A 25,851-nucleotide genomic window follows, 5' to 3' on the forward strand; every position below is an offset into this window, starting at 1 on the left:
ATTTGGACCTAACATGTCCAATAACATGGACATTTGTCAACCACAAATCAATTCCCACACTGATGCATTTAGTATACAGCTAAAAACAGACTCTGATCACAAAAATTTTATAGTTGTAATATACAAGCTCTTCAGGGAAGAAATTGCTGTGTGTATTTCTAAATTGAAAATGAAAACAGGGGAAGCTGTTCACACTTGAACAAGTACAATAAACATATTTCTTATGCAATTTAAGGGGGTAAAATGGTGGGTGGATGCCCTTGGTACCAGCTCTCTTTATAAATATTGTAACATTGACAGTCAATGAAGCTTTAAAAATAATTTGAGATCAGAGCCACAGGAAGTGGTCTGGAGGCCAGGAAATGGTCTGAGATTGAGCTTGATTTCCTAATCTGGTCCTGTTGCTTCAGTGACATCTGCTGAACATTATACACATAAAGGTCACCACATCAGGTCGAATGTAAGTGGTTTCCAGCTATCATGACAATTATTTTGCATTCTTAATTCAATATTGTGTAAAAATGTCTTTTGGCATTTGGATCAAATGAGTCAAAATAAAGATGTTAAAACGGACCACTGTAAGTACAGTGCTGTGAAAAATATTTGCCTCTTCCTGATTGTTCATATTTTTGTGCATTTTTCGTACTAAATTGTATTAGATCTTCAAATGAGATATAACATAAAACAAAGGCAACCTGAGTAAACATAAAATACAGTTTTCAACTATTTATTTTATTATGGAAGCAAAAAAAAAAAAAAAAAAAAGAAATATTATCCAACAGCTATATCACCCATGTGAAAATCTAACTGCCCCCTTAAATTTAAAATTCTGGTTGTGCCACCTTTAGCAGCAACAACTGCAACCAAACACTTCCGATAACTGGAGATCAGTCTTTCAGAATGCTGTGGTAGAATTTTGGCCAACTCTTCTTTGCAGAACTGCTTTAGTTCAACACATTGGAGGGTTTTCGAGCATGAACTGCCCATTTAAGGTCCTGCCACAGCATCTCAATCGGGTTCAAGTCTGGACTTTGACTAGGCCACTCCAAAACTTTCATTTTGCTTCTTTTGAGCCGTTCAGAGGTGGACTTACTCCTATGCTTTGGATCATTGTCTTGCTGCATAATCCAGCTGCGCTTGAGCTTAAACTCATGGACTGATGACCGGAAGTTCTCCTTTAGGATTTACTGGTAGAGAGCAGAATTCATGTTCCCCTCAATTATTACAAGTCGCCCTGGCCCTAAAGCAGCAAAGCATCCCCACACCATCACACTACCACCACCATACTTAACTATAGGTATGATGTTCTTTTTGTGGAAATCTGTGTTTGATTTACGCCAGATGTAACGGGACCCCTCTCTTTCAAACAGTTCCACTTTCTATTCATCAGTCCACAGAACATTCTCCCAAAAGGTTTGAGGATCATCAAGGTGTGTTTTGGCAAAATTCAGACGAGCCTTAATGTTCTTCTGGATTAGCAGTGGTTTTCACCTCGTCACTCTTCCATGGATGGTATTTTTGGCCAGTGTCTTTCTGATAGTGGAGTCATGAACAGTGACCTTTATTGATGCGAGAGAGGCCTGCAGTTTCTTTGATGATGTCCTTGGCTTTTTTGTGACTTCCTGGATGAGTCGTCGCTGTGCTCTTGGAGGAATTTTGGAAGGTCGGCCACTTCTGGGAAGGTTCACTACTGTGCTAAATTTTCTGCATTTGGAGATAATGGCTCTCAATGTGGTTCTTTGGAGTCCCAGAGCCTTTGAAATAGCTTTGTAACCCTTCCCAAACTGATGTATTTCAATCACCTTTTTCCTCATTTCTGGAATTTCTTTTGACCTTGGCATAGTGTGCTACTGGGTGAGACCTTTTAGCCAGCATCATGCTGCTGAAAAAGTTCTATTTAGGTGTTGATTTGATTGAACAGGGCTGGCAGTAATCAGGCTTGGGTGCATCTAGTCCAGCTGAACCCCATTATGAATGAAGTTTCATAGATTTGGGGATTTAGTAACTTTAGTAACAAATATTTTTCACACAGGCCCAGTTGGTATTGGATAGCTTTTTTGCTTCAATAAATAACATTATCATTTAAACTGTATTTTGTGTTTACTCAGATTGCCTTTGTTTTATGTTAGATTTTGTTTGAATTTTTGAAACAATTTAGTATGAGATATACACAAAAACAGAAGAATGCAAATACTTTTTCACAGCAATGTAATTACTTCCGAATCATTCATCTCATAATGAATTATTGTGTTGGGGGAAATCTTAAGATATCACACATCTCGTATGAAAAGGTACGACTTATGCTGCCATAAAAATCAATCAATTAACAAACTTAATTTCAAATCGATACAATCAGGGATGTAGACCCACCCCCCAAATAATCAAGACTAGCAAGTACAATACCCCCCCCCCCCCCCCCCAAAAAAGGTTGATACAATCAACTTTTAGCTTGCCTCAACACAAAACTTTATTTTAAGAAAGGAAATGTGTGGGGGAAAAAAGGTTAATTATTCTCTATTTATACTTGCAATAAAACTGACTGATGTACAGGTGCATCTCAATAAATTTGAATTACTGAAATAAATGAACTTTTCCACGACATTCTACTCAAATTGCGAAACTCGTGTATTAAATAAATTCAATGCACACAGACTGAAGTAGTTTAAGTCTTTGGTTCTTTTAATTGTGATGATTTTGGCTCACATTTAACAAAAACCCACCAATTCACTATCTCAACAAATTAGAATACATCATAAGACCAATAAAAAAAACATTTTTAGTGAATTGTTGGCCTTCTGGAAAGTATGTTAATTTACTGTATGTGTACTCAATACTTGGTAGGGGCTCCTTTTGCTTTAATTACTGCCTCAATTCAGCGTGGCATGGAGGTGATCAGTTTGTGGCACTGCTGAGGCGGTATGGAAGCCCGGGGTTTCTTTGACAGTGGCCTTCAGCTCATCTGCATTTTTTGGTCTCATGTTTCTCATTTTCCTCTTGACAATACCCCATAGATTCTCTATGGGGTTCAGGTCTGGTGAGTTTGCTGGCCAGTCAAGCACACCAACACCATGGTCATTTAACCAACTTTTGGTGCTTTTGGCAGTGTGGGCAGGTGCAAATCCTGCTGGAAAATGAAATCAGCATCTTTAAAAAGCTGGTCAGCAGAAGGAAGCATGAAGTGCTCCAAAATTTCTTGGTAAATGGGTGCAGTGACTTTGGTTTTCAAAAAACACAATGGACCAACACCAGCAGATGACATTGCACCCCAAATCATCACAGACTGTGGAAACTTAACACTGGACTTCAAGCAACTTGGGCTATGAGCTTCTCCACCCTTCCTCCAGACTCTAGGACCTTGGTTTCCAAATGAAATACAAAACTTGCTCTCATCTGAAAAGAGGACTTTGGACCACTGGGCAACAGTCCAGTTCTTCTTCTCCTTAGCCCAGGTAAGACGCCTCTGACGTTGTCTGTGGTTCAGGAGTGGCTTAACAAGAGGAATACGACAACTGTAGCCAAATTCCTTGACATGTCTGTGTGTGGTGGCTCTTGATGCCTTGACCCCAGCCTCAGTCCATTCCTTGTGAAGTTCACCCAAATTCTTGAATCGATTTTGCTTGACAATCCTCATAAGGCTGCGGTTCTCTTGGTTGGTTGTGCATCTTTTTCTTCCACATTTTTTCCTTCCACTCAACTTTCTGTTAACATGCTTGGATACAGCACTCTGTGAACAGCCAGCTTCTTTGGCAATGAATGTTTGTGGCTTACCCTCCTTGTGAAGGGTGTCAATGATTGTCTTCTGGACAACTGTCAGATCAGCAGTCTTCCCCATGATTGTGTAGCCTAGTGAACCAAACTGAGAGACCATTTTGAAGGCTCAGGAAACCTTTGCAGGTGTTTTGAGTTGATTAGCTGATTGGCATGTCACCATATTCTAATTTTTTGAGATAGTGAATTGGTGGGTTTTTGTTAAATGTGAGCCAAAATCATCACAATTAAAAGAACCAAAGACTTAAACTACTTCAGTCTGTGTGCACTGAATTTATTTAATACACGAGTTTCACAATTTGAGTTGAATTACTGAAATAAATGAACTTTTCCACGACATTCTAATTTATTGAGATGCACCTGTACACTATGTCAATAACCTGTAACACGCTTCCCTCGTCTCATTCCAAACCTCAATGTTTTCTTCCTTCTGTGGTTATTTTCCTGTTAAAATCATGGTTTAAGTTTGGGTTAGGGGCTATATACTAATGAACAATCGTAATAACATTGTTTGTTAATTTTCTCCATGGGAGTCGAGACCAGTTCAGTACCATCTTGTACTAATTCATATGACTTGTGTTACAATGTGTTGGCTATTTTGAACATAGCCAAAGTCACACTTGTAGGGGTTATGAGAAGCATTTGTTTTTCAAACACACCATATAAATATAAAATATAACATTTGTATTCTCTACAATTAAAACAAACGTACACTTCAATAACAAATTTCATTGCTTATGAGTCAAAATGAATATTGTGTCATTTGTCACACAGAAGGACCACCTAAATGAGCTTGTGGAGGCAAAAAGGTGATTACAAATTGTGAAAAACTGAAATGGTGACCTTTTGTAGGGCCTAAAATATACACTTTTCCTTTTTAATTTTAACCTCAAATAATTTCCATTGATGTTATCTGTCAACTATTTATAGCTTTGTATTCAAGCATGTGCATTAGTGCTCTGCACTGAATTACACAGTAAATACAAAGTAAACGGCACTGAGAATAAGACAACTGACACCCTGAAGATTCAGTTTAGTCATTTTAGTGTGAAATAAACAGCTGCCCTCAAAAGTGGGCATTGTACAATAGTCCGAAGCTTTCTTAAAAAAAAATAATAATAATAAAAAAAAAAAAAGACTAAAATAAAAATATAAAAGTGACATGTTAAGATGCTATTTATATTGAACAAAATCAAGAAAGACACCAAAAACTAGGAAAACAGTAAAAATGCCATTCCGGATCACCGTGAGAGAAGCACCCTTAATTGAATCAAAATAGTGTTTATGTCATTTACCTGCTGGGCTTGAAAAATTTGGATAGTGTATGGACCTCTTGGCTAATGGAGGTATAAAATCCCAAGACAAAATTGGCAACGGTACTCAAAATAGTTGGATAAAGAAACCATTATTATTATTTGAAAGAATAAAAACAAAATAAGGGAATAATTGTACAGTACCACATGGAAATCAAGCCATACTTGAACACGGGCTGACAGCAAATGAGTGAATCAACAACCTGCAGTACATAAAAAAAAAAATGCATTCGCTTTACAAAATATTTATTATCAAACTCAAGAGTATAACAATGAGCGACAGGGAATATTTCTATGAGAAGGACAATCTCTCTCTCTCTGCAAGATGTCTGATTAAAGACATCAGAGACTCTACTTGGCTATGGTAAGCAGATGGAGGAGAGGGACTTCACAAACCTTGACATAAAATCCATGTAATAACTACTGTGAATATCGTCCACATCATCACATTTTTAGGCAGTAATGTGACTTGTCTGAAACAAAACACCATGACCACAACAATAAATGGCTCAGGTATTGTTCCACAAAGACTTGGTTGTTTTACAGTGATGCATTGGATAACATGGGATTTTATTGATCCTTGCCCCAGTATTTTGACACAACTGAGGCTCTTTTGGTCCAGAAACATGAAATACAGTTCTACAAATGAATGCCCCAAACAAACAGACATTACGAACCAGTTGTTTTTATCGGTCTACTATAACAAAGAGTGTGAATTAAGTTCGATTTGGCAAACTACAAACCAGTTAATTTCATACAAATGATTCCTGACTCGGATTATAGTCCAGCTCTTTAAAAAAAAGAAGCCAAAGGGATTTTTTTCCCCATAGAAAAGTAGCTGAAGTCCCCACAAATCCAGACAACAATGTATATAAATATCATTTTGCTCAATACGATACGATCGACCGCAAGAGGTTTGAGAATTACGATACATAAAATATTTTTAATTACATGATTGTTTTTATATTCCTCATTTGTCGGGCCTGGGTTTACCTACACAAAATAAAACTACATGAAAATAAAATCAGAAATTCATTTTCAAAATGAGCCAAAGAAATTAGACATTTAAAAACACAATTGGACACCTTCATAACTCCCGACAGCAGAAGGGCAGACTTCACTCGAACACCATTTTGATTTACATCTTCCTCCATATATGGAGAACTTACACCACAAATATCACTTACGACCTATTGAAGTTAAAGGACTAGTTCACCCAAAAATTTAAATTGCCATTATTCACAAGCACCTCATGTTATTTATTTATTTTCTGAGGAACATGAAAGAATTGAAGAACTTTTCACAACTCTTTCCATACAACAACAGTTCATAGTGATGTCTATCAAACTCTGAAAAGGACTCCAATAAAGCACAAACATAATAAAAGTAGTCCATACCACTCATGCACTATATTCCAAGCCTTCTGAAGCCATACGGCAGCTTTGAGTGACAAACAGACTTTTGGTCGTTTTCCACTGATTTTCATCCACCAAAAAAGTGAATAACTTAAATGTCGGTCTGATCCTCGCACAAAGCTATCATATGGCTTCCGAAAACTTGGAATATTGCACGAGTCATATGGCCGAATTTATACTTTTTGAAAATTTTACTTTTATGGTGTTTTTGTGTGTGCGCGCGCACCTTTTGGAGCATGACAGATGCTGAGCTGCATCTACTTTTTTACTTTTATGTTCCACGGAAAAGAAAAACAAACAGCAAATGGGTTTTAAATGACATGAAGGTGAACAAATAATTACAGCCGTTTCATTTTTGGGTGAACCATTCTAACATTAGCCACCCGTTTCTTACCACTGCTGCATCCTTTATACAACACGATTAAACCCATTCCAACAAATACACACCGAAACAGCTGTTTAAACACCCACAATGAACTCTAGCTTTGTACACTACAGCTTATAAAACAATATAAGGCATTTCAGTGTTGTATGTTAAAACAAGAAATAATGCTTCCCTCGTAAATAGATGAACAAAAACCCCCATAATTTTATATTTGTAAAATATATATATATATATATATATATATATATATATATATATATGTGTGTGTGTATAATATGCATTCACGTAAATATACATATTTACGTAAAGGAGGGTAAATATGTAAAGGTATAAAAGCAAGGTATATGCGTGAGCGTGGAATCGACATAGTTAAACTAAAGTCTGAGGTTGAGGGAGAAGAGGATGTGATGTTGTACCGGAAGAGGCGGAGCCTTGGCGGTCCAATTGAATGTTCGGTCGCATTCCAAAGCGGCGGTTTTCCCCGTAAGACTCATCACATGTGCTCTCACTCACTGCAGCCGTCATGTAGTCACTCTGCGGCATCCTTGGTGGACACAGAGACTAACTGCAGAGGAATCTCAGCTGTGGTGAGCTGGTCCTGTGAGCTAGAGGTGTTGACGGTGGCGTTTACCGTGGCCAGACCCTGCACGGCGCCTGGCTGGATGTTGGTAAGGATGAGTGTTGTACCCCCCGCCGTGATGATGCTGTTGGAGGAAACGGCCCCACCCACACTGGTCACCACGGCTCCGCCCCCTCCCTTCTTATTCTGGTGGGTCTTTATGTGTTTGGCCAGATGATCGCTGCGCATGAATCTCTTCGAACACTCAGAGCATACAAACTTCTTCTCTCCTGTCACAGTAGAGACATAAAAAAAAAAAAAAAAAAAAAAAACATTAGATAGAAACAAAGAAAAGATCAGATAAAAGCTTTGTTCCAAAATATAATCTGAGCTGCCAAGAGGGTTCCCAAATCTTCTGACTAATGAATTTCTATGACTTTCCAGTCATTCATGATCACTGGATATGAATTTTTAAAAATCAACTAAATACATATTGCACTCACCAAGCCTAATTTTCTATCTGGTGGAATAATTGAAAGCTGAGCAGAACAAGAAAAATACATATTCAGGTGATTCTTGAGCTTTTTTACATTGGGACATTTTATTGACATGAACATTTCAGTTTACACACATTTAGAGAACTGTATTTTAATATATATTTTTTTCATTACAGCAACACAAAAAAACAAGGTCATTATATTTTCATTATCGCAATGAACTTTTTTTTTATTATTATTGTTTTTATTATTATTATTATTATTTTTATATACATCAGCACTAGTGCCCGACTGATATATCGGTCGGGCGATATTATCGGCTGATATTAGCCTTTCACCGATATATCGGTATCGGCGTATATTTTACCAATATGCACCGATATGAAAACTTTTTTTCAGAACATATAATGCAGAAAACAATGCTTTAGAATTGGTGTCATAGCGTAGTTTCTCCAGCAGAGCGCGCTAAAAAGTAAATAAAGTCCATCTTTTACTCTCCATGATGATGAGCTTATAGCTAACTAGCTAATCACGTAGCTACTTTCATAGCTTGTCAGCTGAGTGGAAGCTAATGTGTAAACTAGAGATGTGTGAGACTAGTTGACTAAACGGTTCGGATGCTGCTAGTCGACACTGGAATTACTAGTCGGTTAATATTTCCCCCCATTAAACTGATAATAATTTTTACACATTTAAGTTTGGCTTTATATTTTTACAGAGGCTGCACTTAAATTACTGTCATATTAATGTTACATATGTTAAATAGAATTAATAATACAAATATTATTTAAACAAGAGGATATCTGGAGCAGATACAGAGTTTCATTTCACCTCAGGCTGCGTGCAGGAAAATGTCCTCTCACTAGACAAGCAAACACAGCAAAGTAGTTATGAAATCACTTCGGTGGTGCGGGAATCGGCTTTCCAAATGTTTGAAAGTCCCTAAGGATGTTTTCACATTTGAGTCTTCTTTACATCTGTGCATTTTCCACTGAGCAGGCTTTTTCAAGCACAGGATAGACGCCTCAGGTGAGCCAAGTCCCGTCTTTCACCAGACCATGTCGACGGGTTAATTTTACTCATCAAAAAATTATGCTTTTGAGTAAGTAGCCTAGAAAATAACTGTTTTAGGCTAGGTATGCAATTTTTTTAATCTGCTGATTAAGAAAGCTATTTTCAACGAGGTGCCGACTGCCTAACGTGTTAAACTATCTTTTATTCTGTGTGCACGTCATGTTTAGAATACATTAGGTTTATTGCAGGCTACATCACAGGCCTATTTTTTTCTATCCTATAGCTATTTTTAACTATTAATGGTTGATGTTCTTTACCGAACAGCTGTCATATTAGATCAATGGCTAATGCACAACTGCACGTCATGAAATACACGCAACTTTTCAGCATATTTGTTTCTCTCTCATAGATTTGGCTTACCTGTTAATTATTTTCAACAATGTTCTGACTGTTTTAATATGTTAAGTAACTTTAACTTGGTGATTTCCGTTTAGAACAGGCTTTTAATGGTTGTTCCATTGATCCTGCACTATTCATTCAATTTTCAATAAATATATCTGTTAAATATTTGCTAACATTGATTCAGTGAATGCGTGTCATGTTCTATATTTAATGTACAATGATCATAATTCAAGGCGAGCACGTCGCAGATAAATGCCCCATTTCAGTGGAATTTAGCATCGGATTTGGAATAGATTAAGTATTTTAAATGGGTCGCATACATTTTTTTTTTTTTTTTTACTGTTTTCTGAAGGTTGGTTTCTCTTTAGACTAGTCGACTAGTCGGTTACAAAACTTCCGTTTAAACGACAGTTAAATTAGTCGTAGCACACATCCCTAGTGTAAACATGTATTCACCAAAATGTCTTGTTCAGGATTCACAGTTTGGTACCCCCTTCAACCGAATAATTCCAGTCGTTGCATTTATAAAATGTAATATTTAAAAGTCTGGTTTTCCAGACATTAAAATAGGATACATAATAAAAGTAGATTTAATAAATAGTATATTTGCCCTGTGTAAATAATAATATATAGGAACTGGATCTAAAATAAATGAGGGGTGATAAATACTAATACAACAGGCTGGAAAAATAGACATTTATACGTTTTAATATCCTTTATATATATTTTGAATGTGTTGAAACTTGACACCGGGTGAAGAGCAGCTTAAAAGATTTTTTTCTCTCTCGTAAATGTAAATGAGTGTAAATGCCAACACCATCATATATGTTGAAAGGACTGAAGCCTGTCATGCAAAACATGAGCTCACTGATGTCATTAAATGAGTCTGCTTTTTTATTCCATCAGTTACTCCTGGTCGGAGGCTGCCGTATATATTTAGTTTATATGTAGGGTTACGTCCTACATAAATTTAATGGTGCAACGCTCAAATATTTAGTAGAGCGTAAATTGTGACTTAGTGCCCATTTACACCACAACTAGGCTAAGTTGTAATGTACGTATAGATGGTGCAACCGGTCCCTGATGTTTATTTAGCTATTTATTTTATTTTTATTTATTATTTATTTAAATGGTCAGCAATTGACTGATACTAAACAGTATACTGATGTTTATTTAGCTATTTATTTATTTTTATTCTTTATGGTCAGCTCTGCTTCTCATTTTATTTTAATGGTCAGCATTTGACTGATACTAAACAGTAATACTGATGTTTATTTAACTATTTATTTTATTTTTATTTATTCTTTTTTAAATGGTCAGCAACTGACTGATACTAAACATACAGTACTGATTTTTATTTTATTTTTTCTTTATTTAAATGGTCAGCATTTGACTGATACTAAACATACAGTACTGATTTTTATTTTATTTTATTCATTCTTTATTTTAATGGTCAGCATTTGACTGATACTAAATACAGTACTGATTTTTATTTTATTTTATTTATTCTTTATTTTAATGGTCAGCATTTGACTGATACTAAATATAGTACTGATTTTTATTTTATTTTTTCTTTATTTAAATGGTCAGCATTTGACTGATACTAAACATACAGTACTGATTTTTATTTTATTTTATTCATTCTTTATTTTAATGGTCAGCATTTGACTGATACTAAATATAGTACTGATTTTTATTTTATTTTATTTATTCTTTATTTTAATGGTCAGCATTTGACTGATACTAAATATAGTACTGATTTTTATTTTATTTTATTTATTCTTTATTTTAATGGTCAGCATTTGACTGATACTAAATATAGTACTGATTTTTATTTAGCTATTTATTGTATTTTTATTCTATTTAAATGTTCAGCAATTGACTGATACTAACAGTATTTTTGTTTATTGAGCTATTTATTGTATTTTTATTTATTCTTTATTCTCTCAGTGTTCGTTTCTAGAATTTGTTGACAATGTATAAAAAATAATGTCAAATGCCTTCTGAGTACCTTTTTATAGTCAAATCGGTGAAAAATCCACATAGAAAAGATCTGTTTTCACTCGAGCTCAAAAATTAACATATCGACCACGGTAATTGGTGAATTTTCCCTCTCTAAAATCGGAATCGGCATCAAAAATCCCATATTGGCCGGGCTCTAATCAGCACTTACTGGTACTGCCTTTCGTTTTCGCTGATTTCATAAATAAATAAAGCGCTTAAGTGTACTGAAAATAATTTCACAAGGCAAAAAATGTAAGTCCTAAATGTAGGCTTCTACACTTCATAATTTTCTTTATGAATTTTTTTTTTTTTTTTTAAAAGAGTTAATATGGCCAGGACATTTCCTTGACAGCTTTCATGAAAATCGCCCATTCTCTAGTGAAATGTCCATTATTTTGAGGATTTTTTATTTTTGTTTTCATTTCTAAGGCTGGGTGTTGACACAGATTTCCCGATTCGATATCTATTTGTCGTGGGTGATTTTCATGAAAGCTGTCAAGGAAATGTCCAGGTCATATTAACCCCCAAATCAAGACAAAAAAAATAAATAAAAGTAATAATAATAATAATTCATAAAGAAAGCCTACATTTAGGACCGTTAATTTTTTTTGCATTGTGACATTTTCAGTACACTTAAGCACTTTATTTTTTTTATTTATTCAAATTCACAAGCTCTCCATTCGTTTCCAGTTGATGTGGGTATATTTCAGTTATAATATCCATTTTGCTTATATATGGAAGAAATGCTCTCTCATATAATGCTGTTAATTATACAAGGAACCTTCTAACTTAAATTATGAAAAATATAAATTGTACAAATTTATATACAATTTTCATGACTTGTCACATTTTACCTTTTTAAATATTATGTCTGGAAATTGCACACACACACACACACACATCAGCCACAACATTAAAACATTAAAAAATATTGTGTGGGTTCCCCTCATGCCACCAAAACAGCGCCAACCCGCATCTCAGAATAGCATTCTGAGATGATATTCTTCTCACCACAATTGTACAGAGCGATTATGTGAGTTACTGTAGACTTTCAGTTCTAACCAGTGTGTGTTAAAATCCAAGGAGATCAGCAGTTACAGAAATACTCAAACCAGCCTGTCTGGCACCAACAATCATCATTAATCATTATCTAATCAGCCAATCGTGTGGCAGCAGTGCAATGCATAAAATCATGCAGATACGGGTCATGAGCTTCAATAAATGTTCACATCAACCATCAGAATGGGGAAAAAAAATGTGATCTCAGTGATTTTGAGCGTGGCATGATTGTTGGTGATTGTTTAAAACAGAGCTAAAGACTGTCACAGAGGCAGTGAGAAAAGAGAGAAACACACTGTGTGTGTGTGTGTGTGTGTGTGTGTGTGTCTGTGTGTGTGTGCGTGCGAGTAAGAAAGTGTACCAGTGTGTGTTCTCCTGTGTCGCTGTAATTCATCACTGCGTGTGAATCTCTTTCCACAAAACATCCAGCTGCAGACAAAGGGTCTCTCCCCTGAGTGCCAGCGCAGGTGAGCTCGCAAGTGAGACGTCTTTCCATACACCTTACCACAGCCGGGTATATGACATATGTGCTGCTTCTTCTTGCCCATGTTAGATCCCCTACAACACACAATTTACAATCTACAATTAGAATGCAAGTACATTGCACACATTCAGTGATAAAGGCATGTAGCCAAACATGCCACAGGATATCTGTATTACAAATTAACTAATTAATAATTAATAACTAATTAAATAATACTAAGCCTGTCAATATTTTGACTTCCAAAACCACTTTTTGTTTTGTCTATATAATATTTATTTGTCTTCCCTAAAAATGTCTTTGTTTTATCTTCATTTGGGGGCTTTTCTCAGCAAATTGTGACATGTGATTACTCTTATTAATTAACTGGCATATCATGTAATTAATTTTATCGACTGACAGCCCTAATATATACATATAGACTGAAATATAACTTTCTTTAGTGTTAAAATGTGTTCTCCAGATTTTCATCTTACCTCCCTCCTCCCTCTTTGCAGTTGGGGCAGGTGCATGCGACCCTGCGCAGACGTTTGCCCTCCTGGCTCAAGCCCTCCATCTCCTCCTCCACTAAACGAACACGAAGGTGAGAGAGGTCATTGGCATTCAGCGTAGAGCTACTGTCCAGAGGCCACTCCTCCGAATCAGGCTCCTCCTTAATCTGAATATCTACAGAGTATAGTATGATCAGTGTTACACTTATATAACTGAAGAATTACTGCTGGACTTGATTCAATGCAACACACCCTCTTCTCGTACATAAGAGGGAACATTTTCTACACTTTTGCATCAATAAATGTTTTCCTGGACGAAAACAGAAGCAGACCTTGCGGGTCTCTCTCGTGCATTTGGTGCAGTTTAAATCTCAATCCAGTTATGATTAGGGATGTGCCAGGGTAGTTGACTAATCAACTTGTCATCTAATAACTTACTGGTCGATTATCGGGGTCGATTACTAACATTATTTTTAGAGGTGGTGGTTTTAATGGGATTAATTAAGAGATGCAACTTCTTGGAGAGCATTTTTGAATGATGATACCTTGCTGTGCTTAACAGTGAATAACAGTTAGCACAGTAAAACCATCTGTCTCTTGAATGCTTTAGGTTTAGTCCCTTTATGTGCTGCTGTTACTGCAATCAAAGTGCCGAATCAACAATACATTTCAGGACGATCACTGTAAGACGTTAAAGGGGTCATGTTACGAGGAATAAAATTTTCCTTGATATTTTGACATACGAGAGGTTGTCGTACTACAAAAACATACTGCAAGTTTCAGAAACTTTCTCTCTTGCCCAAAAAGAGCATTTATTGTTTCTACTCTGCAAAAACGACTCATTTTGAAATCGGCCCCATAGTGATGCAAGAATGAATAGTCTCCGCCTCCACGACATATGTAATCGGTGTGGTGAATTCATATAGAGAGAGTGGCTAACGGAACCCAACACCAGAAGTGCTACTATTACTACTGTAGTTTGCTTTTAACCAATGAAAAGACTAAGGCCCTAGGTACACTTTCAATTTGACGAGAACGCTCAGTGTCTGTGTACAGTTGAACGCTAGCCTGTCAGAATATACTCCATTTAACTGTGCACGCATACAGATGCGGTTGGAGGATGTGCGCTACGACTGCTATGAGACACCAGACTTTCTCTTTGGGAGTTCAGACCCATAAAGATGTCTTTATATTCCTTACACAAATGTAGATATCTCAAGACCTCCTCACACACGTGCTTTTGACTTGCATCATCTCCCGATGTTTAGCGGCGATTCTGCATGTTCAAATACGCGCGGTTAGAAAAATTGGGCTTCGGGTGTTCAGTGCTCATGCATTCTGCTGATGACGGGATTTGTGTCAGCGCGTCCTGCATCTCTGCAAAGCCTTCTGAAGGATCCCAACAAGAGGAATGAGGACTGACTGACATTTCTCTAAAGATTCTATTGAGAACTTTTATGATTTAGACTTTGCAAAGAACCATATATTGAAGATGAAGCAGTGGCAACTATTTTGACATGACACTAATGCTGGTAACAAATTTAATACTACAGTTTCATCTGTTTATGTTTGTTTGATATGTAAGGAATTGTATAGTCAGCTGTTTTTCCATCGCAAAATAAACTATGATCAGGACTCCAGCGCGGAGCGCATCATGCTTATTACACGTTTACCAAAGAAATACATTATTGCTCACGAAATATTGATGTGAGATTAAATTATTTTTATTATGTAAGAAAGAAAGCATTGCATGGAGTGCAATGAAAGACAATGGTGAAGTATACGCTTGTAATGCTGTTTGTTTTAGCCAGGACATCCTCTATTATGGCCGCAATGAATACGTTTGGATGCCCATTGTCCAGCATTTAAGCGCCGGTTCGATTGAGGGAGACCCTCTCCAATGGTCGACCGGCGAATCGATCGAGAAAAAAAAAAAAAAAAACAATCGACCCCACCGGTGAACAATCCCGTATTTCCCAAAACGGGATGCACATTAAAGCGGTGAGAAAGGGAAACCAGAGGGCTGACCATCCCTAATAAGACTACCTAAAGCTGGATTCAGATTTATTAACCCTTCACACTGTCAGCTTGTGTTAGTCTGGCCTATTTTCGCTGTTTGGTTAGCATTAACTCATTTTCTTTTGTTATTTCAGTCAAACAACTGTTGTAATTTGATTGTGTGCTTCACATAAATTGGGACATATGCTGTAGCTATCAATGATTGCCTGGACTGGGTACTTTTAGGTGATTTTGTCAATCGCTTGCACGTTTTCATTATTTCATTCTTGGGAGAAAAAAAAAAAAACAGTTCCACACGTGTAATTAGCGTTAGCTTTGCAAAGATGTTAGCCAATCATAACAGTGGGTGTGTCTTAAAGCAGAAGCAGCAGAAACTGAGCGTTTCACACAGAGGGCATGTCGTTTAGGAAGGCTGCATTACCTACAAAAGTTGCCTAAAACAATAATCACTTTTGGTTCTTGGCACTTGGTTAACATTATTTTCCCAACCCTCGTTACCTAGGTGACATCAGCTGAAACTCACTATATCAACACTTCAACTATTTCATAGGAGCATAGCAGAGATGACAGCAGCTGAGCATGACAGGGCTTCGTTCAAGACAGTTAACCTTTGATATTATTATTTTTTTTTAAATGATACGAATTTGTGTACTTGACACCTTTCCTGAATCCCCATTATTACCATGCTTTTGTACATGTAACAAAAACCTTGTTTGTGACAGTCAGTTTTATTATACAAAATTATTTTCCAGGACTAATAATTATTTTTCAGGACACAACTTCTTCCATTACACAATCGTTGAAGTGAAATCGGAGCACTTCGCGTTTACTATCAAAATTCTTGCTTATATTTTCACGGGCGATTTGTGCGAACCTCCGCAGGTGTAGCTTGGTGAATCTTCAGGCGCTTTACAGAAGCTGCTCTGAATGCAGCCCGCACTGCGGGTCAGTGAGATGGGTGGAGTTCATTTGGAGTGCTCACATTTTCCGGGGTTATTGCATTATGAGAAACACAAATGTGGCACAAATGTTTGTGGCATTTCTATATACGCTTAAAATTCCCTCTTTTGGACAGTAAAATATGATTGAAATTTGAAGTGCACAATAATCATATTTAATCAGGTTAGATCAAATAACCACGACCAGAAGATTATTTAATAACGGTGACAGGCCTAATGTCATCCCTCCTCATGCAACAGCTGCAGTACCTCCAGTGCTGTCTGTGTCCTCAGACTGCTGGAACTGAACACCCGCCTGACCCACGGAATTCACTGTCACTGACTGCAGGTTAGGCATCTGTCCTGAGGTCAGGCTAACCGGTGTACTGCCCTGACCCAGAGAGAGTGTCTGCACCGGGGCAAGAGTAATCTGCTGAGATGGAGCCGTCTGGAGCTGAAGATTCTGGAGGTTCTGAACTCCTTGGACCTGCAAGAATAGAATGGGATGGACAAACAAAATGGTGGAAGTTTAAAGAATGTTCTAGAACTTTTAAGGAAGCACCTCCCCAAACTGGATTTAAATATAGTTGTTTTGTTACAAAAATATAAAACAAAAACAATATTTTTTGTAAAATATGTTAAAGTTTTCCTTTTTATTCAAGTCCTACTTATTACAACAAAACTATGTATCTTTAATTAGACACTGTGATAATCACTGATTTAATTAAGTACATGTAATTACACTGATTCAAGTCTCAAGACTTAAAGTGGCATTCAGCAGTTCTCTAGCGAGCATTAGCATTGCTCTTCATCGTGTACTTTAAGTACCGATGTTACAGTGGTGTTAGACACTATACTGCCATCTTTCGACGTGGATCAGCATGATCATCTCTGCTGCCCCCGTCAGCTTTGGAATATCATTTGCATCTGAAAAAACTGGAGTTTGAGGTCATTTCTAAAGTTATTTACAGTTGAAGTCAGACGTTTACATACAACTTAGCCAAATGTATTTAAACACAGTTTTCCACAATTCCTGCCATTTAATCGTAGAAAACTTTCCCTGTCTTAAGTCAGTTAGGAACACTATTTTAAGAATGTGAAATGATTGTATGAATAATATGAATAATAATGAATAAAAATGAATAATAGCAGAGAATGATTTATTTCATCACATACCCAGTGGGTCAGAAGTTTACATTCATTTTGTTAGTATTTGGTAGCATTGACTTTAAATTGTTTAACTTGGGTCAAACGTTTTGGGTATCCTTCCACAAACTTCTTAAAATAAGTTGCTGGAATTTTGGCCCATTCCTCCAGACAGAACTGGTGTAACTGAGTCAGGTTTGTAGGCCTCCTTGCTCACACACGCTTTTTCAGTTCTGCCCACAAAATTTCTATCAGATTGAGGTCAGGATGGCTTCTCCAATACCTTGACTTTGTTGTCCTTAAGCCATTTTGCCACAACTTTGGAGGTATGCTTGGGGTCATTGTCCATGTGGAAGACCCATTTGCAACCGAGCTTTAACTTCCTGGCTGATGTTTTGAGATGTTGCTTCAATATATCCACATACTATTCCTTCCTCATGATGCCATCTATTTTGTGAAGTGCACCAGTCCCTCCTGCAGCAAAGCACCCCCACAACATGATGCTGCCACCCCCATGCTTCATGGTTGGGATGGTGTTCTTCGGCTTGCAAGCCTCACCCTTTTTCCTCCAAACATAACGATGGTCATTATGGCCAAACAGTTCAATTTTTGTTTCATTAGACCAGAGGACATTTCTCCAAAAAGTAAGATCTTTCTCCCCATGTGCACTTGCAAACTGTAGTCTGGCTTTTTTATGGAGGTTTTGGAGCAGCGGCTACTTCCTTGCTGAGCAGCCTTTGAAGTTATGTCAATATAGGACTTGTTTTACTGTGGATATAGATACTTGTCTACCTGTTTCCTCCAGCATCTTCACAAGGTCATTTGCTGTTGTTCTGGGATTGATTTGCACTTTTCGCACCAAAATACATACATCTCTAGGAGACAGAATGCGTCTCCTTCCTGAGTGGTATGATGGCTGTGTGGTCCCATGGTGTTTATTCTTGCGTACTATTGTTTGTACAGATGAACGTGGTACCTTAAGGCATTTGGAAATTGCTCACAAGAATGAACCAGACTTGTGAAGGTCAAAAAATATTTTCTGAGGTCTTGGCTGATTTCTTTTGATTTTCCCATGATGTCAAGCATAGAGGCACTGAGTTTGAAGGTGGCCTTAAAATACATCCACAAGAACACCTCCAATTTAGTAAACCTCCTATCAGAAGCTAATTGGCTAATTGTCTAAAGGCACAGTTAACTTAGTGTATGTAAACTTCTGACCCACTGTAATTGTGATATAGTCAATTAAAAGTGAAACAATCGGTCTGTAAACAATTGTTGGAAAAATGACTTGTGTCATGCACAAAGTAGATGTCCTAAACGACTTTATTATAGTTATAGTTTGCTAATATTAAATCTATGGATTGGTTAAAAATGAGTTTTAATGACTTCAAACTAAATGAATGTAAACTTCTGTTTTCAACTGTATTACTCCTATAATATAATTGCTTTGCCTAAAAACAAACGTCAGAAATCAAGTGAACATGCTTCTACTGTTCAGGATAGATTATTATTGTCCCTCATATCAATAATCTTTGGAGACTGTCTACATTTCACATTATTTCTAAAGACAGTTATTACCTTTTTTTAGAGAACTGCTTAGCATAAAATAAACCTCAATTATCTAGCGATACATAATGTTATGGTAAAGGAAAGATTAGAATTGTTTTTGATGATCAAATTTAGCATGTCCATGAATACTGTATTTGAAGAACTGTATTTGCTTATTTCCAAGCAACCAACATCATGGTTTACACAAAATCCACAACAATCGCTGTACCAAGCTACTTTGCACTAAAAGAATGAAGCTGTAGATGCCTTATCGTTGCCTTTGCCGGTCTTTCTGTCTTCTTGCTTGAAGCAAGTTGCTTCAGACCTTTTTTGCTTCTTCGGCAGCAGAGCTACTGGATCTCCCGTTGTCTCCAATGCTAAAGCACGATAAAAGTATGCTCCATTGTGTTCTGTCACCATGACAAATTCCTTGTGTGTGTAAGCATACTTGGCAACAAAGCTCATTCTGATTCTTTTCGCGCTTCGTGTCACCAAACAACAATGTTCTAAGCATAGCCAAACGTATCTATCAACACAGGCGGCAGCCAATGAGCGCAAGGATTCTCTTCTTCGACATTTAGTGAAACACCGCAGGACATGTGATTTCAACATGGCAAAACACACTGAAGGGGGTGACCTGCACCATTTAGAATAAAACACTATTTATAGAAAACTATTATGAGTACAGTCTTCATCTCATGTGAGTGTACACCATTCGGATCAAACTTCACAAAAACACTTTTTAAATTGGCTCCAAACTACTGAATGCACCTTTAAGTACACTTAACACAGTGACAGTTCTTGTTCATTTAGAGTTAATCATGACTAAAATTACGACTTTTGATTCAGTTGGCAAGTCAAGAACTGCTCCGACTGATTCATAGAGGTTGTCTTTAGACCAATTCAAACTGTTCAAATATACTTAAAGGGATAGTTCACCCAAAACTTTTAATTCTCTCATTTTCACACCCTCATGCAATCTCAAACATATATGAATTTCTTTCTTATTCAAAACACAAAAGGAAGATTTGTTTTTAAGGATGTACGAGGTGTTTTTGTCCATACAATGCATGTCAATGGGGTCTAAACGTTCAAGCTCCGAAAAAGGACAAAGGCAGCATAAAAGGCCCTGTTTCCACCTGGTATTACGATGTGTTTCGGGTGATCCAATCACATGTAGTCAGGTGAGACACATCGCTGTTTACAACTGGTCACTTAAATGCATCTCCTGTGTCCACTTGTGTTCGGATTTTGAGGGGAGGGTCTCTGTTTCATGATGACATACATCAATCACTCTATCAGTGTGTTACTGCATGATATTAAAGAACAACAAATTCAGAAAAGACAAAGCATGAAAAAAAAGGCGCACCGTTTCTCCCAGATGCAGTTGAAATTTAACCTGAGCACAAACGCAACATGTCAAACAGAATTATCCATTATTTTAGTGGATTACCTGTATTAAAGGAGCTTCAAGAATTTGTGCTTATCATCTGTGTTGATATCAGACAAACTAAAGAAGATCTGTGATGCTCTCGTGATTGTGTATGTATCCGCTTTTTTTAATTTTCCAATCGGACGGTTATTTCCTTTTAAAGCCACTTGTAAACGGCAAAGTTTAAGCTCTTGTTTTAGTGTAGCAGTTGATTGACAGATGAGGGGTGGTGCTTCGCTGTGGGTGGGACGCAGTCAGGGCGGATTACTGTTCACACCTCAAATGTGATGTGATTTCTGTGATCTGATCACAAAACATTTTAGACCCCGTTTAGACCTGTAGTTAGGGCTGACCGCATGTGATCGGATCACCTGAAACGCATCTTAATATTTCCATACGGCTCGAGTGGTTGAGATAAGCTCATTCTTGCATGATCAAGCGAGAACTTCTGGTTGTATCGTGCACACGTTAGTTCTCATGTGAACATGCAAGTTCACATGCGTCAAGCGTGAGGACGCGTGAACGAGCTTTTTTTAGAAACTTGCTTAGGAGAGCTGGGTGGAAGTAAAGCGTTTTGGTGATTAAGGACTGAATTTTGGCTCTGTTTTCACCCAAAGCAATCATATTGCTTAGGATGTCATGGATTAAACCACTGCAGTGGTTTACTTTTTTGGACCCCACTGTCTACAAACACACCATACATCTCTCAAATCTCTGTTTGTTTTTGTAAAGAAAGAAAGTCATTCAAGTTTGAGACAGCATGAGGGTGAGTAAATGATTAGAGAATTATCATTTATAATTATAATAAACTATTCCTTTAACCTACTATGACACAGCAAAAGTGAGTCTGTTTGATCAATTCATTAAAAACTAATAAGCTTATAAGAGGCATTTGCTCGTGAATCCAATTTTAGTGCTCATGCTGTTTATTGCTGTACAGACAACTCAAAAGATATTTTATCTATTTATTGTCTTTGTATTATCTCATGAACCCATTTCTTCTCCCTTTCATCACATTCAATTCACACCGCAAACTCACAACTCAGCTAAAATGCTGTCTTTCTCTGTGGCGCTGTAGATTCAGTAGTGACACAGTGCCACTGCTAAAAGTGGTGCTGGAAACACTATATCAGTATTTTAGTACAGTGTACTGTCTGCAATAGAGGGAGAATGCAGTATTGCAAACTTGAACAAGCATTGAATTAAAAGCAGTTCTCGATTACAAACCTAAAAAATGCACTAAAATAATCTGTTACAATTGCAGTTTTATAACTGTAATTCAACATTCATTACCTTAAGAATAAAAAAGGGTTTGGTGTCAATCATCACTGCTAAACCTGACAAATCTTACCTGGAAAGTCTGCCACTGTATCTGTCCTGATGGTGTGACCGTTTGGGCCTGGATGAGGAAGGTTCCTGGGTTGATGAACTGGACGTTTTGCAAAGACGGCTGGCCCAGAGCAGACATCTGACTATCACTGGTCTGCAAGGGCAACTGCTGTAACTGGATCACCTGCTGTCCTCCTGACAACTGTACCGCTCCCTGACTGAGGTAGGCCGATCCGTCCCCCTGCTCACCTGCTGTAGGCTGTGTGAGCACGCCCGTGCCGTCTATCGTGCTGGCTGGTTGCTGTGAGGATGAGGCGGACGCTGAAGATGTAGTAGGCACAAACATGTCTGCGGTTGCATTAGAGTTGAACGTCTGTTGTTGCTGTTCTCCTGCTTTCTCTGAGCCCTCTGAGTTCTCCACGCTCTGATTGGTCATGATCAGCTGTCCGTCCGCTGTGACGCCAGTTGCAATTGGCTGGGCCCCCGAGAGGCCTAGAGAGTCCAGATCGACACTGTTTATGGGCACAAAGGTAATGTTACCAGGCAAACCTAGAGGCACGTTAGTGACCACCTGACCCTGACTGCTGAAGGTAGAACTTCCTAGAGACAACTGCTGGGTCATGAGGTTCTGACTATTGCTGAGCACATCGGCTGATGCTGTTCCTGTAATGCTGATGGTCTGGGTGCCGTCTGGGAGGATCTGGATCTGCCCTGAGGCGTCCTGCGCCATTGAGCCCCCCTCAACCGCTGAAGCAGAGAAACCCAACTGCCCATCGGCCGTCTGCACCTGAGGGATCACTTGGTACTGAATGTTAGGCACTGCACCGGTGGACCCATCGGTCCCTGACGTCAGTAAGATGGACTGGTTCTGGAGACCCTGGAGGCTCTGGAGAGGAAGAACATACTGTCCGTTGGATGTGACGATACCGGTGCCGGGGAGATGTAAGACACCTGAATCATCCTTTAACGCTTCCCACCTTTCCGATGACCCTGTTAACTGCACTGCGAGGTCTGCGTTCTATGAAGGAAAGCAGACATGTTTCACAAGAGAAAAACTACTTCAAAAAGTTCAATAGTGCAGAGGAGGAAAAATAGATTAGATTGCTCTCATTGACTTGCAGTAGAGACTTTCAACAAAGTAAATAGCAGTAGCAATTAGGGCAGGGCAATATATATATATATATATATATATATATTAAATATACACAATATAATCGTGATGATTTTGCTGATGATATAAAATTAAGCAATATTGTGAATATTGCAATGACCTTAAAGTGCTTATTATTCAGCCATTACATTTTATAAAGAGTGCATTGTTAGACCAATCTGTGATCCTTTCTTGCAAGGTTTCACAATAAATTTAATGCAACAAAATAAATAAACACATTGTTTGTGCGTGCTTCAGAATGAGCGGGTGACGTGCTGTTCTGTGTGCATGCGTGGTGCTTGTGATACACTGTTTTTGGAAGACTCAGAGAGGTTTGCGTGCATAGATGGGGACACTATACAGTAAAAAAAGATTTCGGTTAAGATATTAAATGGAGGTTCTGACACTCTGTAGTCATTAAAAATCCCAGGGCACTTCTCGTAAGATTAGGGGTGTAACCCCGGTGTCCTGGCCAAATTTTCCCATTGGCCTCTATCCATCATGGCTTCCTAATAATACCCTATATACACTGGCAGCCAAAAGTTTGGAATAATGTACAGATTTTGCTCTTATGGAAAGATATTGGTACTTTTATTCACCAAAGTTGCATTCAACTGATCACAATGTATAGTCAGGTCATTAATAACATGAAAAATTACTATTTCAATTTGAAAAAAAATTCAGAAATTCTTAAACTACTTCAAAGATTTCTCATCATAAAATCCTCCACCTGCAGCAGTAGCCTAGTTTCCATCCACTTTTCACTTTTCCTCCCTGCCCTGGGTGCCGAAATGTTTGCATGATGTAACACACACCTGCATCTCAACAAAGATTTCCGCATGAGTTTCCAAGTTAGAAGTCTGACATAAAGTGTCATTCCGTTGCACTTTCCCCAGTTGAAAGGTGGAAATTCTGACTCTCAGAGTTGAATGGAACACATCATGAATCACAGCAACAACAATATGGAGCATCACGGACACACACACACACACACACACACACACACACTCACACACAAAAATCACACAAAAAAATCTCACACACACACAAAATTACACACACACACACAAAATCACACACACACACACAAAATTACACACACACACCAGGCTTGTGGCAGTGAACTCAATGCGCTGAAGCAGCACATATACAGCAGGCAAGGGTTTCAAACAGTTAGACAGAGCGCAGCTAAATGGAACAGAATGTAGCGTCTTCAAAACTGAACTTCAACTTAACACGCATATCAAAAACGCGATGGTTATGGCGTGTCCTGTTATATGAAAATAGACGGTTTAGACAGTCACTAAAAAAACTGGTGCGTGCTTACTAAGGTTACTACGGTAACCTGAAGGAAGAACAGACAGATGTGCATTGGGCACATTCTTTCATTGAGTTGGGCAGCGAATCTTCACATAATGACAAAATATGATGCATTATATTTTGATTATGCAATCTTTTGTACATTTTGTAACAGATTATTTTATAACAGCCTACAATAATAAATAGACGATACACTGGAACAACAAGAAGCAATGCAGCAGCCAAAGACTTTTGTCTTTTGTTATTATACAGTTATGTACATATCATTGCCCCTTGAGTACTGGAGCAATTAGTCCGAGTACTCGAATAGACAAAATGACCAAAATGACCATCCCTAGTGTGTATATATATATATATATATATATATATATATATATATAGATAGATAGATAGATATAGATAGATAGATAGATAGATAGATATTTCTGGCCAATTTTGGACATTTGTACTAGTGCAGCACTTCTTCACTTCACTTGTATTGTAGGCTAAAGTCTGCTTTGGTATTCATGCTTATTTCTAAGTTGCTTTGGATAAAACTAACCTGTCTGCTAATGGATTAACAGTAAATTTACCATCATAACTAAGATTAAATCATTGTTTCCATCATATCATGTAATCATATTTCAATGTGGGTATAAACAGCACCGTTAAGAACAAAGACTCCCGAGGGGAAACTCGTACTACGTCTCATTTTAAGGCGCTATAAAAGTGATATCTTTAGTTAGTGACTTACCACTCCGGCAGAATTATTAGAGGTGGCCCCGTTCTCTCCCCCGGGGGCGGGCGAACCGAGGCCGGTGCAAGTGGCGGCGAGCAGGGCGAGCGGCGAGGGCTGGCCGTCCTGCAGATGGGCGGGTTTAACACATGAAAGGGGTGGCCACACAGGAAGTACCAGTGTTTTTAACCGAACAAACAGTAAACTTCATCAAAGCACACGCTCATGAGAGTATGAGATGAGAGACTGTGACTGAATTTACCTGCTCTGCACCGCCGCCGTCCTGAGCGCTGCTGCTGTCCGCCATGACTCCCGCTTTCACTGGCCCTTCAGGCGCTTCAACACAAAACACAGCCATTAGAGAGCCTCTATACTGCACGTTTGCAGTGTATACTGCTTTGTTAATAACAACAGCAATGCATTAATGTTACATGGATAATTTAAGCTCTTTATGTATTCCCTCCTCGCATATCAAACTCTTTTCTTCACCCGCCTGCTAACCTTAGCTTAGCCTAGCTTACCATAAACAGAGCCAGCACAAAGATTCAAAGCGACCCTTCTCACGCTCTTCAAACTCATACGTACCGGTCATTACGTGAGTTCTTTCAAAAATAATCCTGATTTCCGCGTTTAATTACAATCCAAGCATGATTATTTTAATCGCTGTCGGCGCTCGCTATAGATCCGTTTTTTTTATTTATTTTTTTCCTAATTTGATTGACGGCGGGGCTTCCACTTCGCCAACCGCGTCACCGACAGGAAGTCCCGCCCTTCGTCTCTCCCCTCATTGGAGGTTGGGTTTGAGGGTTCGCATGTTGATTGGATGGACGTGATGTCTGTCATTTTGACCGGGTTGTTTCATGTCT

At 38.1% G+C, this 25,851-nt stretch overlaps 1 protein-coding gene across 3 annotated transcripts; it reads right to left on the bottom strand.

Annotated features, from left to right (window-relative positions):
• Positions 1 to 5,647: 5,647 nt before the first annotated feature.
• On the bottom strand, positions 5,648 to 25,736 carry LOC127447363 (transcription factor Sp3-like). 3 transcript variants are annotated; one of them, XM_051709181.1, is made up of 8 exons: positions 25,571 to 25,736; positions 25,248 to 25,321; positions 25,004 to 25,111; positions 21,823 to 22,818; positions 16,616 to 16,832; positions 13,374 to 13,563; positions 12,778 to 12,974; positions 5,648 to 7,730 (listed from the first exon to the last, which is right to left on the bottom strand). In XM_051709181.1, exons 1-8 carry the CDS (start codon positions 25,575 to 25,577, stop codon positions 7,411 to 7,413), a joined length of 2,109 nt encoding a protein of 702 aa, XP_051565141.1. In that variant the 5' UTR covers positions 25,578 to 25,736; the 3' UTR covers positions 5,648 to 7,410. The 3 variants fall into 3 exon arrangements, with proteins under 3 accessions (XP_051565141.1, XP_051565142.1, XP_051565140.1); XM_051709182.1 differs by having other exon boundaries at positions 13,374 to 13,464; positions 25,507 to 25,736; XM_051709180.1 differs by having other exon boundaries at positions 25,507 to 25,736.
• Positions 25,737 to 25,851: the final 115 nt, after the last annotated feature.

This window comes from Myxocyprinus asiaticus, chromosome 10 (assembly GCF_019703515.2).
Source record: "Myxocyprinus asiaticus isolate MX2 ecotype Aquarium Trade chromosome 10, UBuf_Myxa_2, whole genome shotgun sequence".
NCBI lineage: Eukaryota > Metazoa > Chordata > Actinopteri > Cypriniformes > Catostomidae > Myxocyprinus > Myxocyprinus asiaticus.

Bases quoted from the DNA above. Each gene is read 5' to 3' on its own strand.
- LOC127447363 (XM_051709180.1), bottom strand. From the start codon at position 25,564: ATGAGTTTGAAGAGCGTGAGAAGGGTCGCTTTGAATCTTTGTGCTGGC. The intron at 22,819-25,003 runs GTAAGTCACTAA...TTTCCTTCATAG, and splicing joins CTAATAATTCTGCCGGAGTG to AACGCAGACCTCGCAGTGCA. The intron at 7,731-12,777 runs GTACACTTTCTT...CTACTGTGACAG, and splicing joins ACACAGGAGAACACACACTG to GAGAGAAGAAGTTTGTATGC.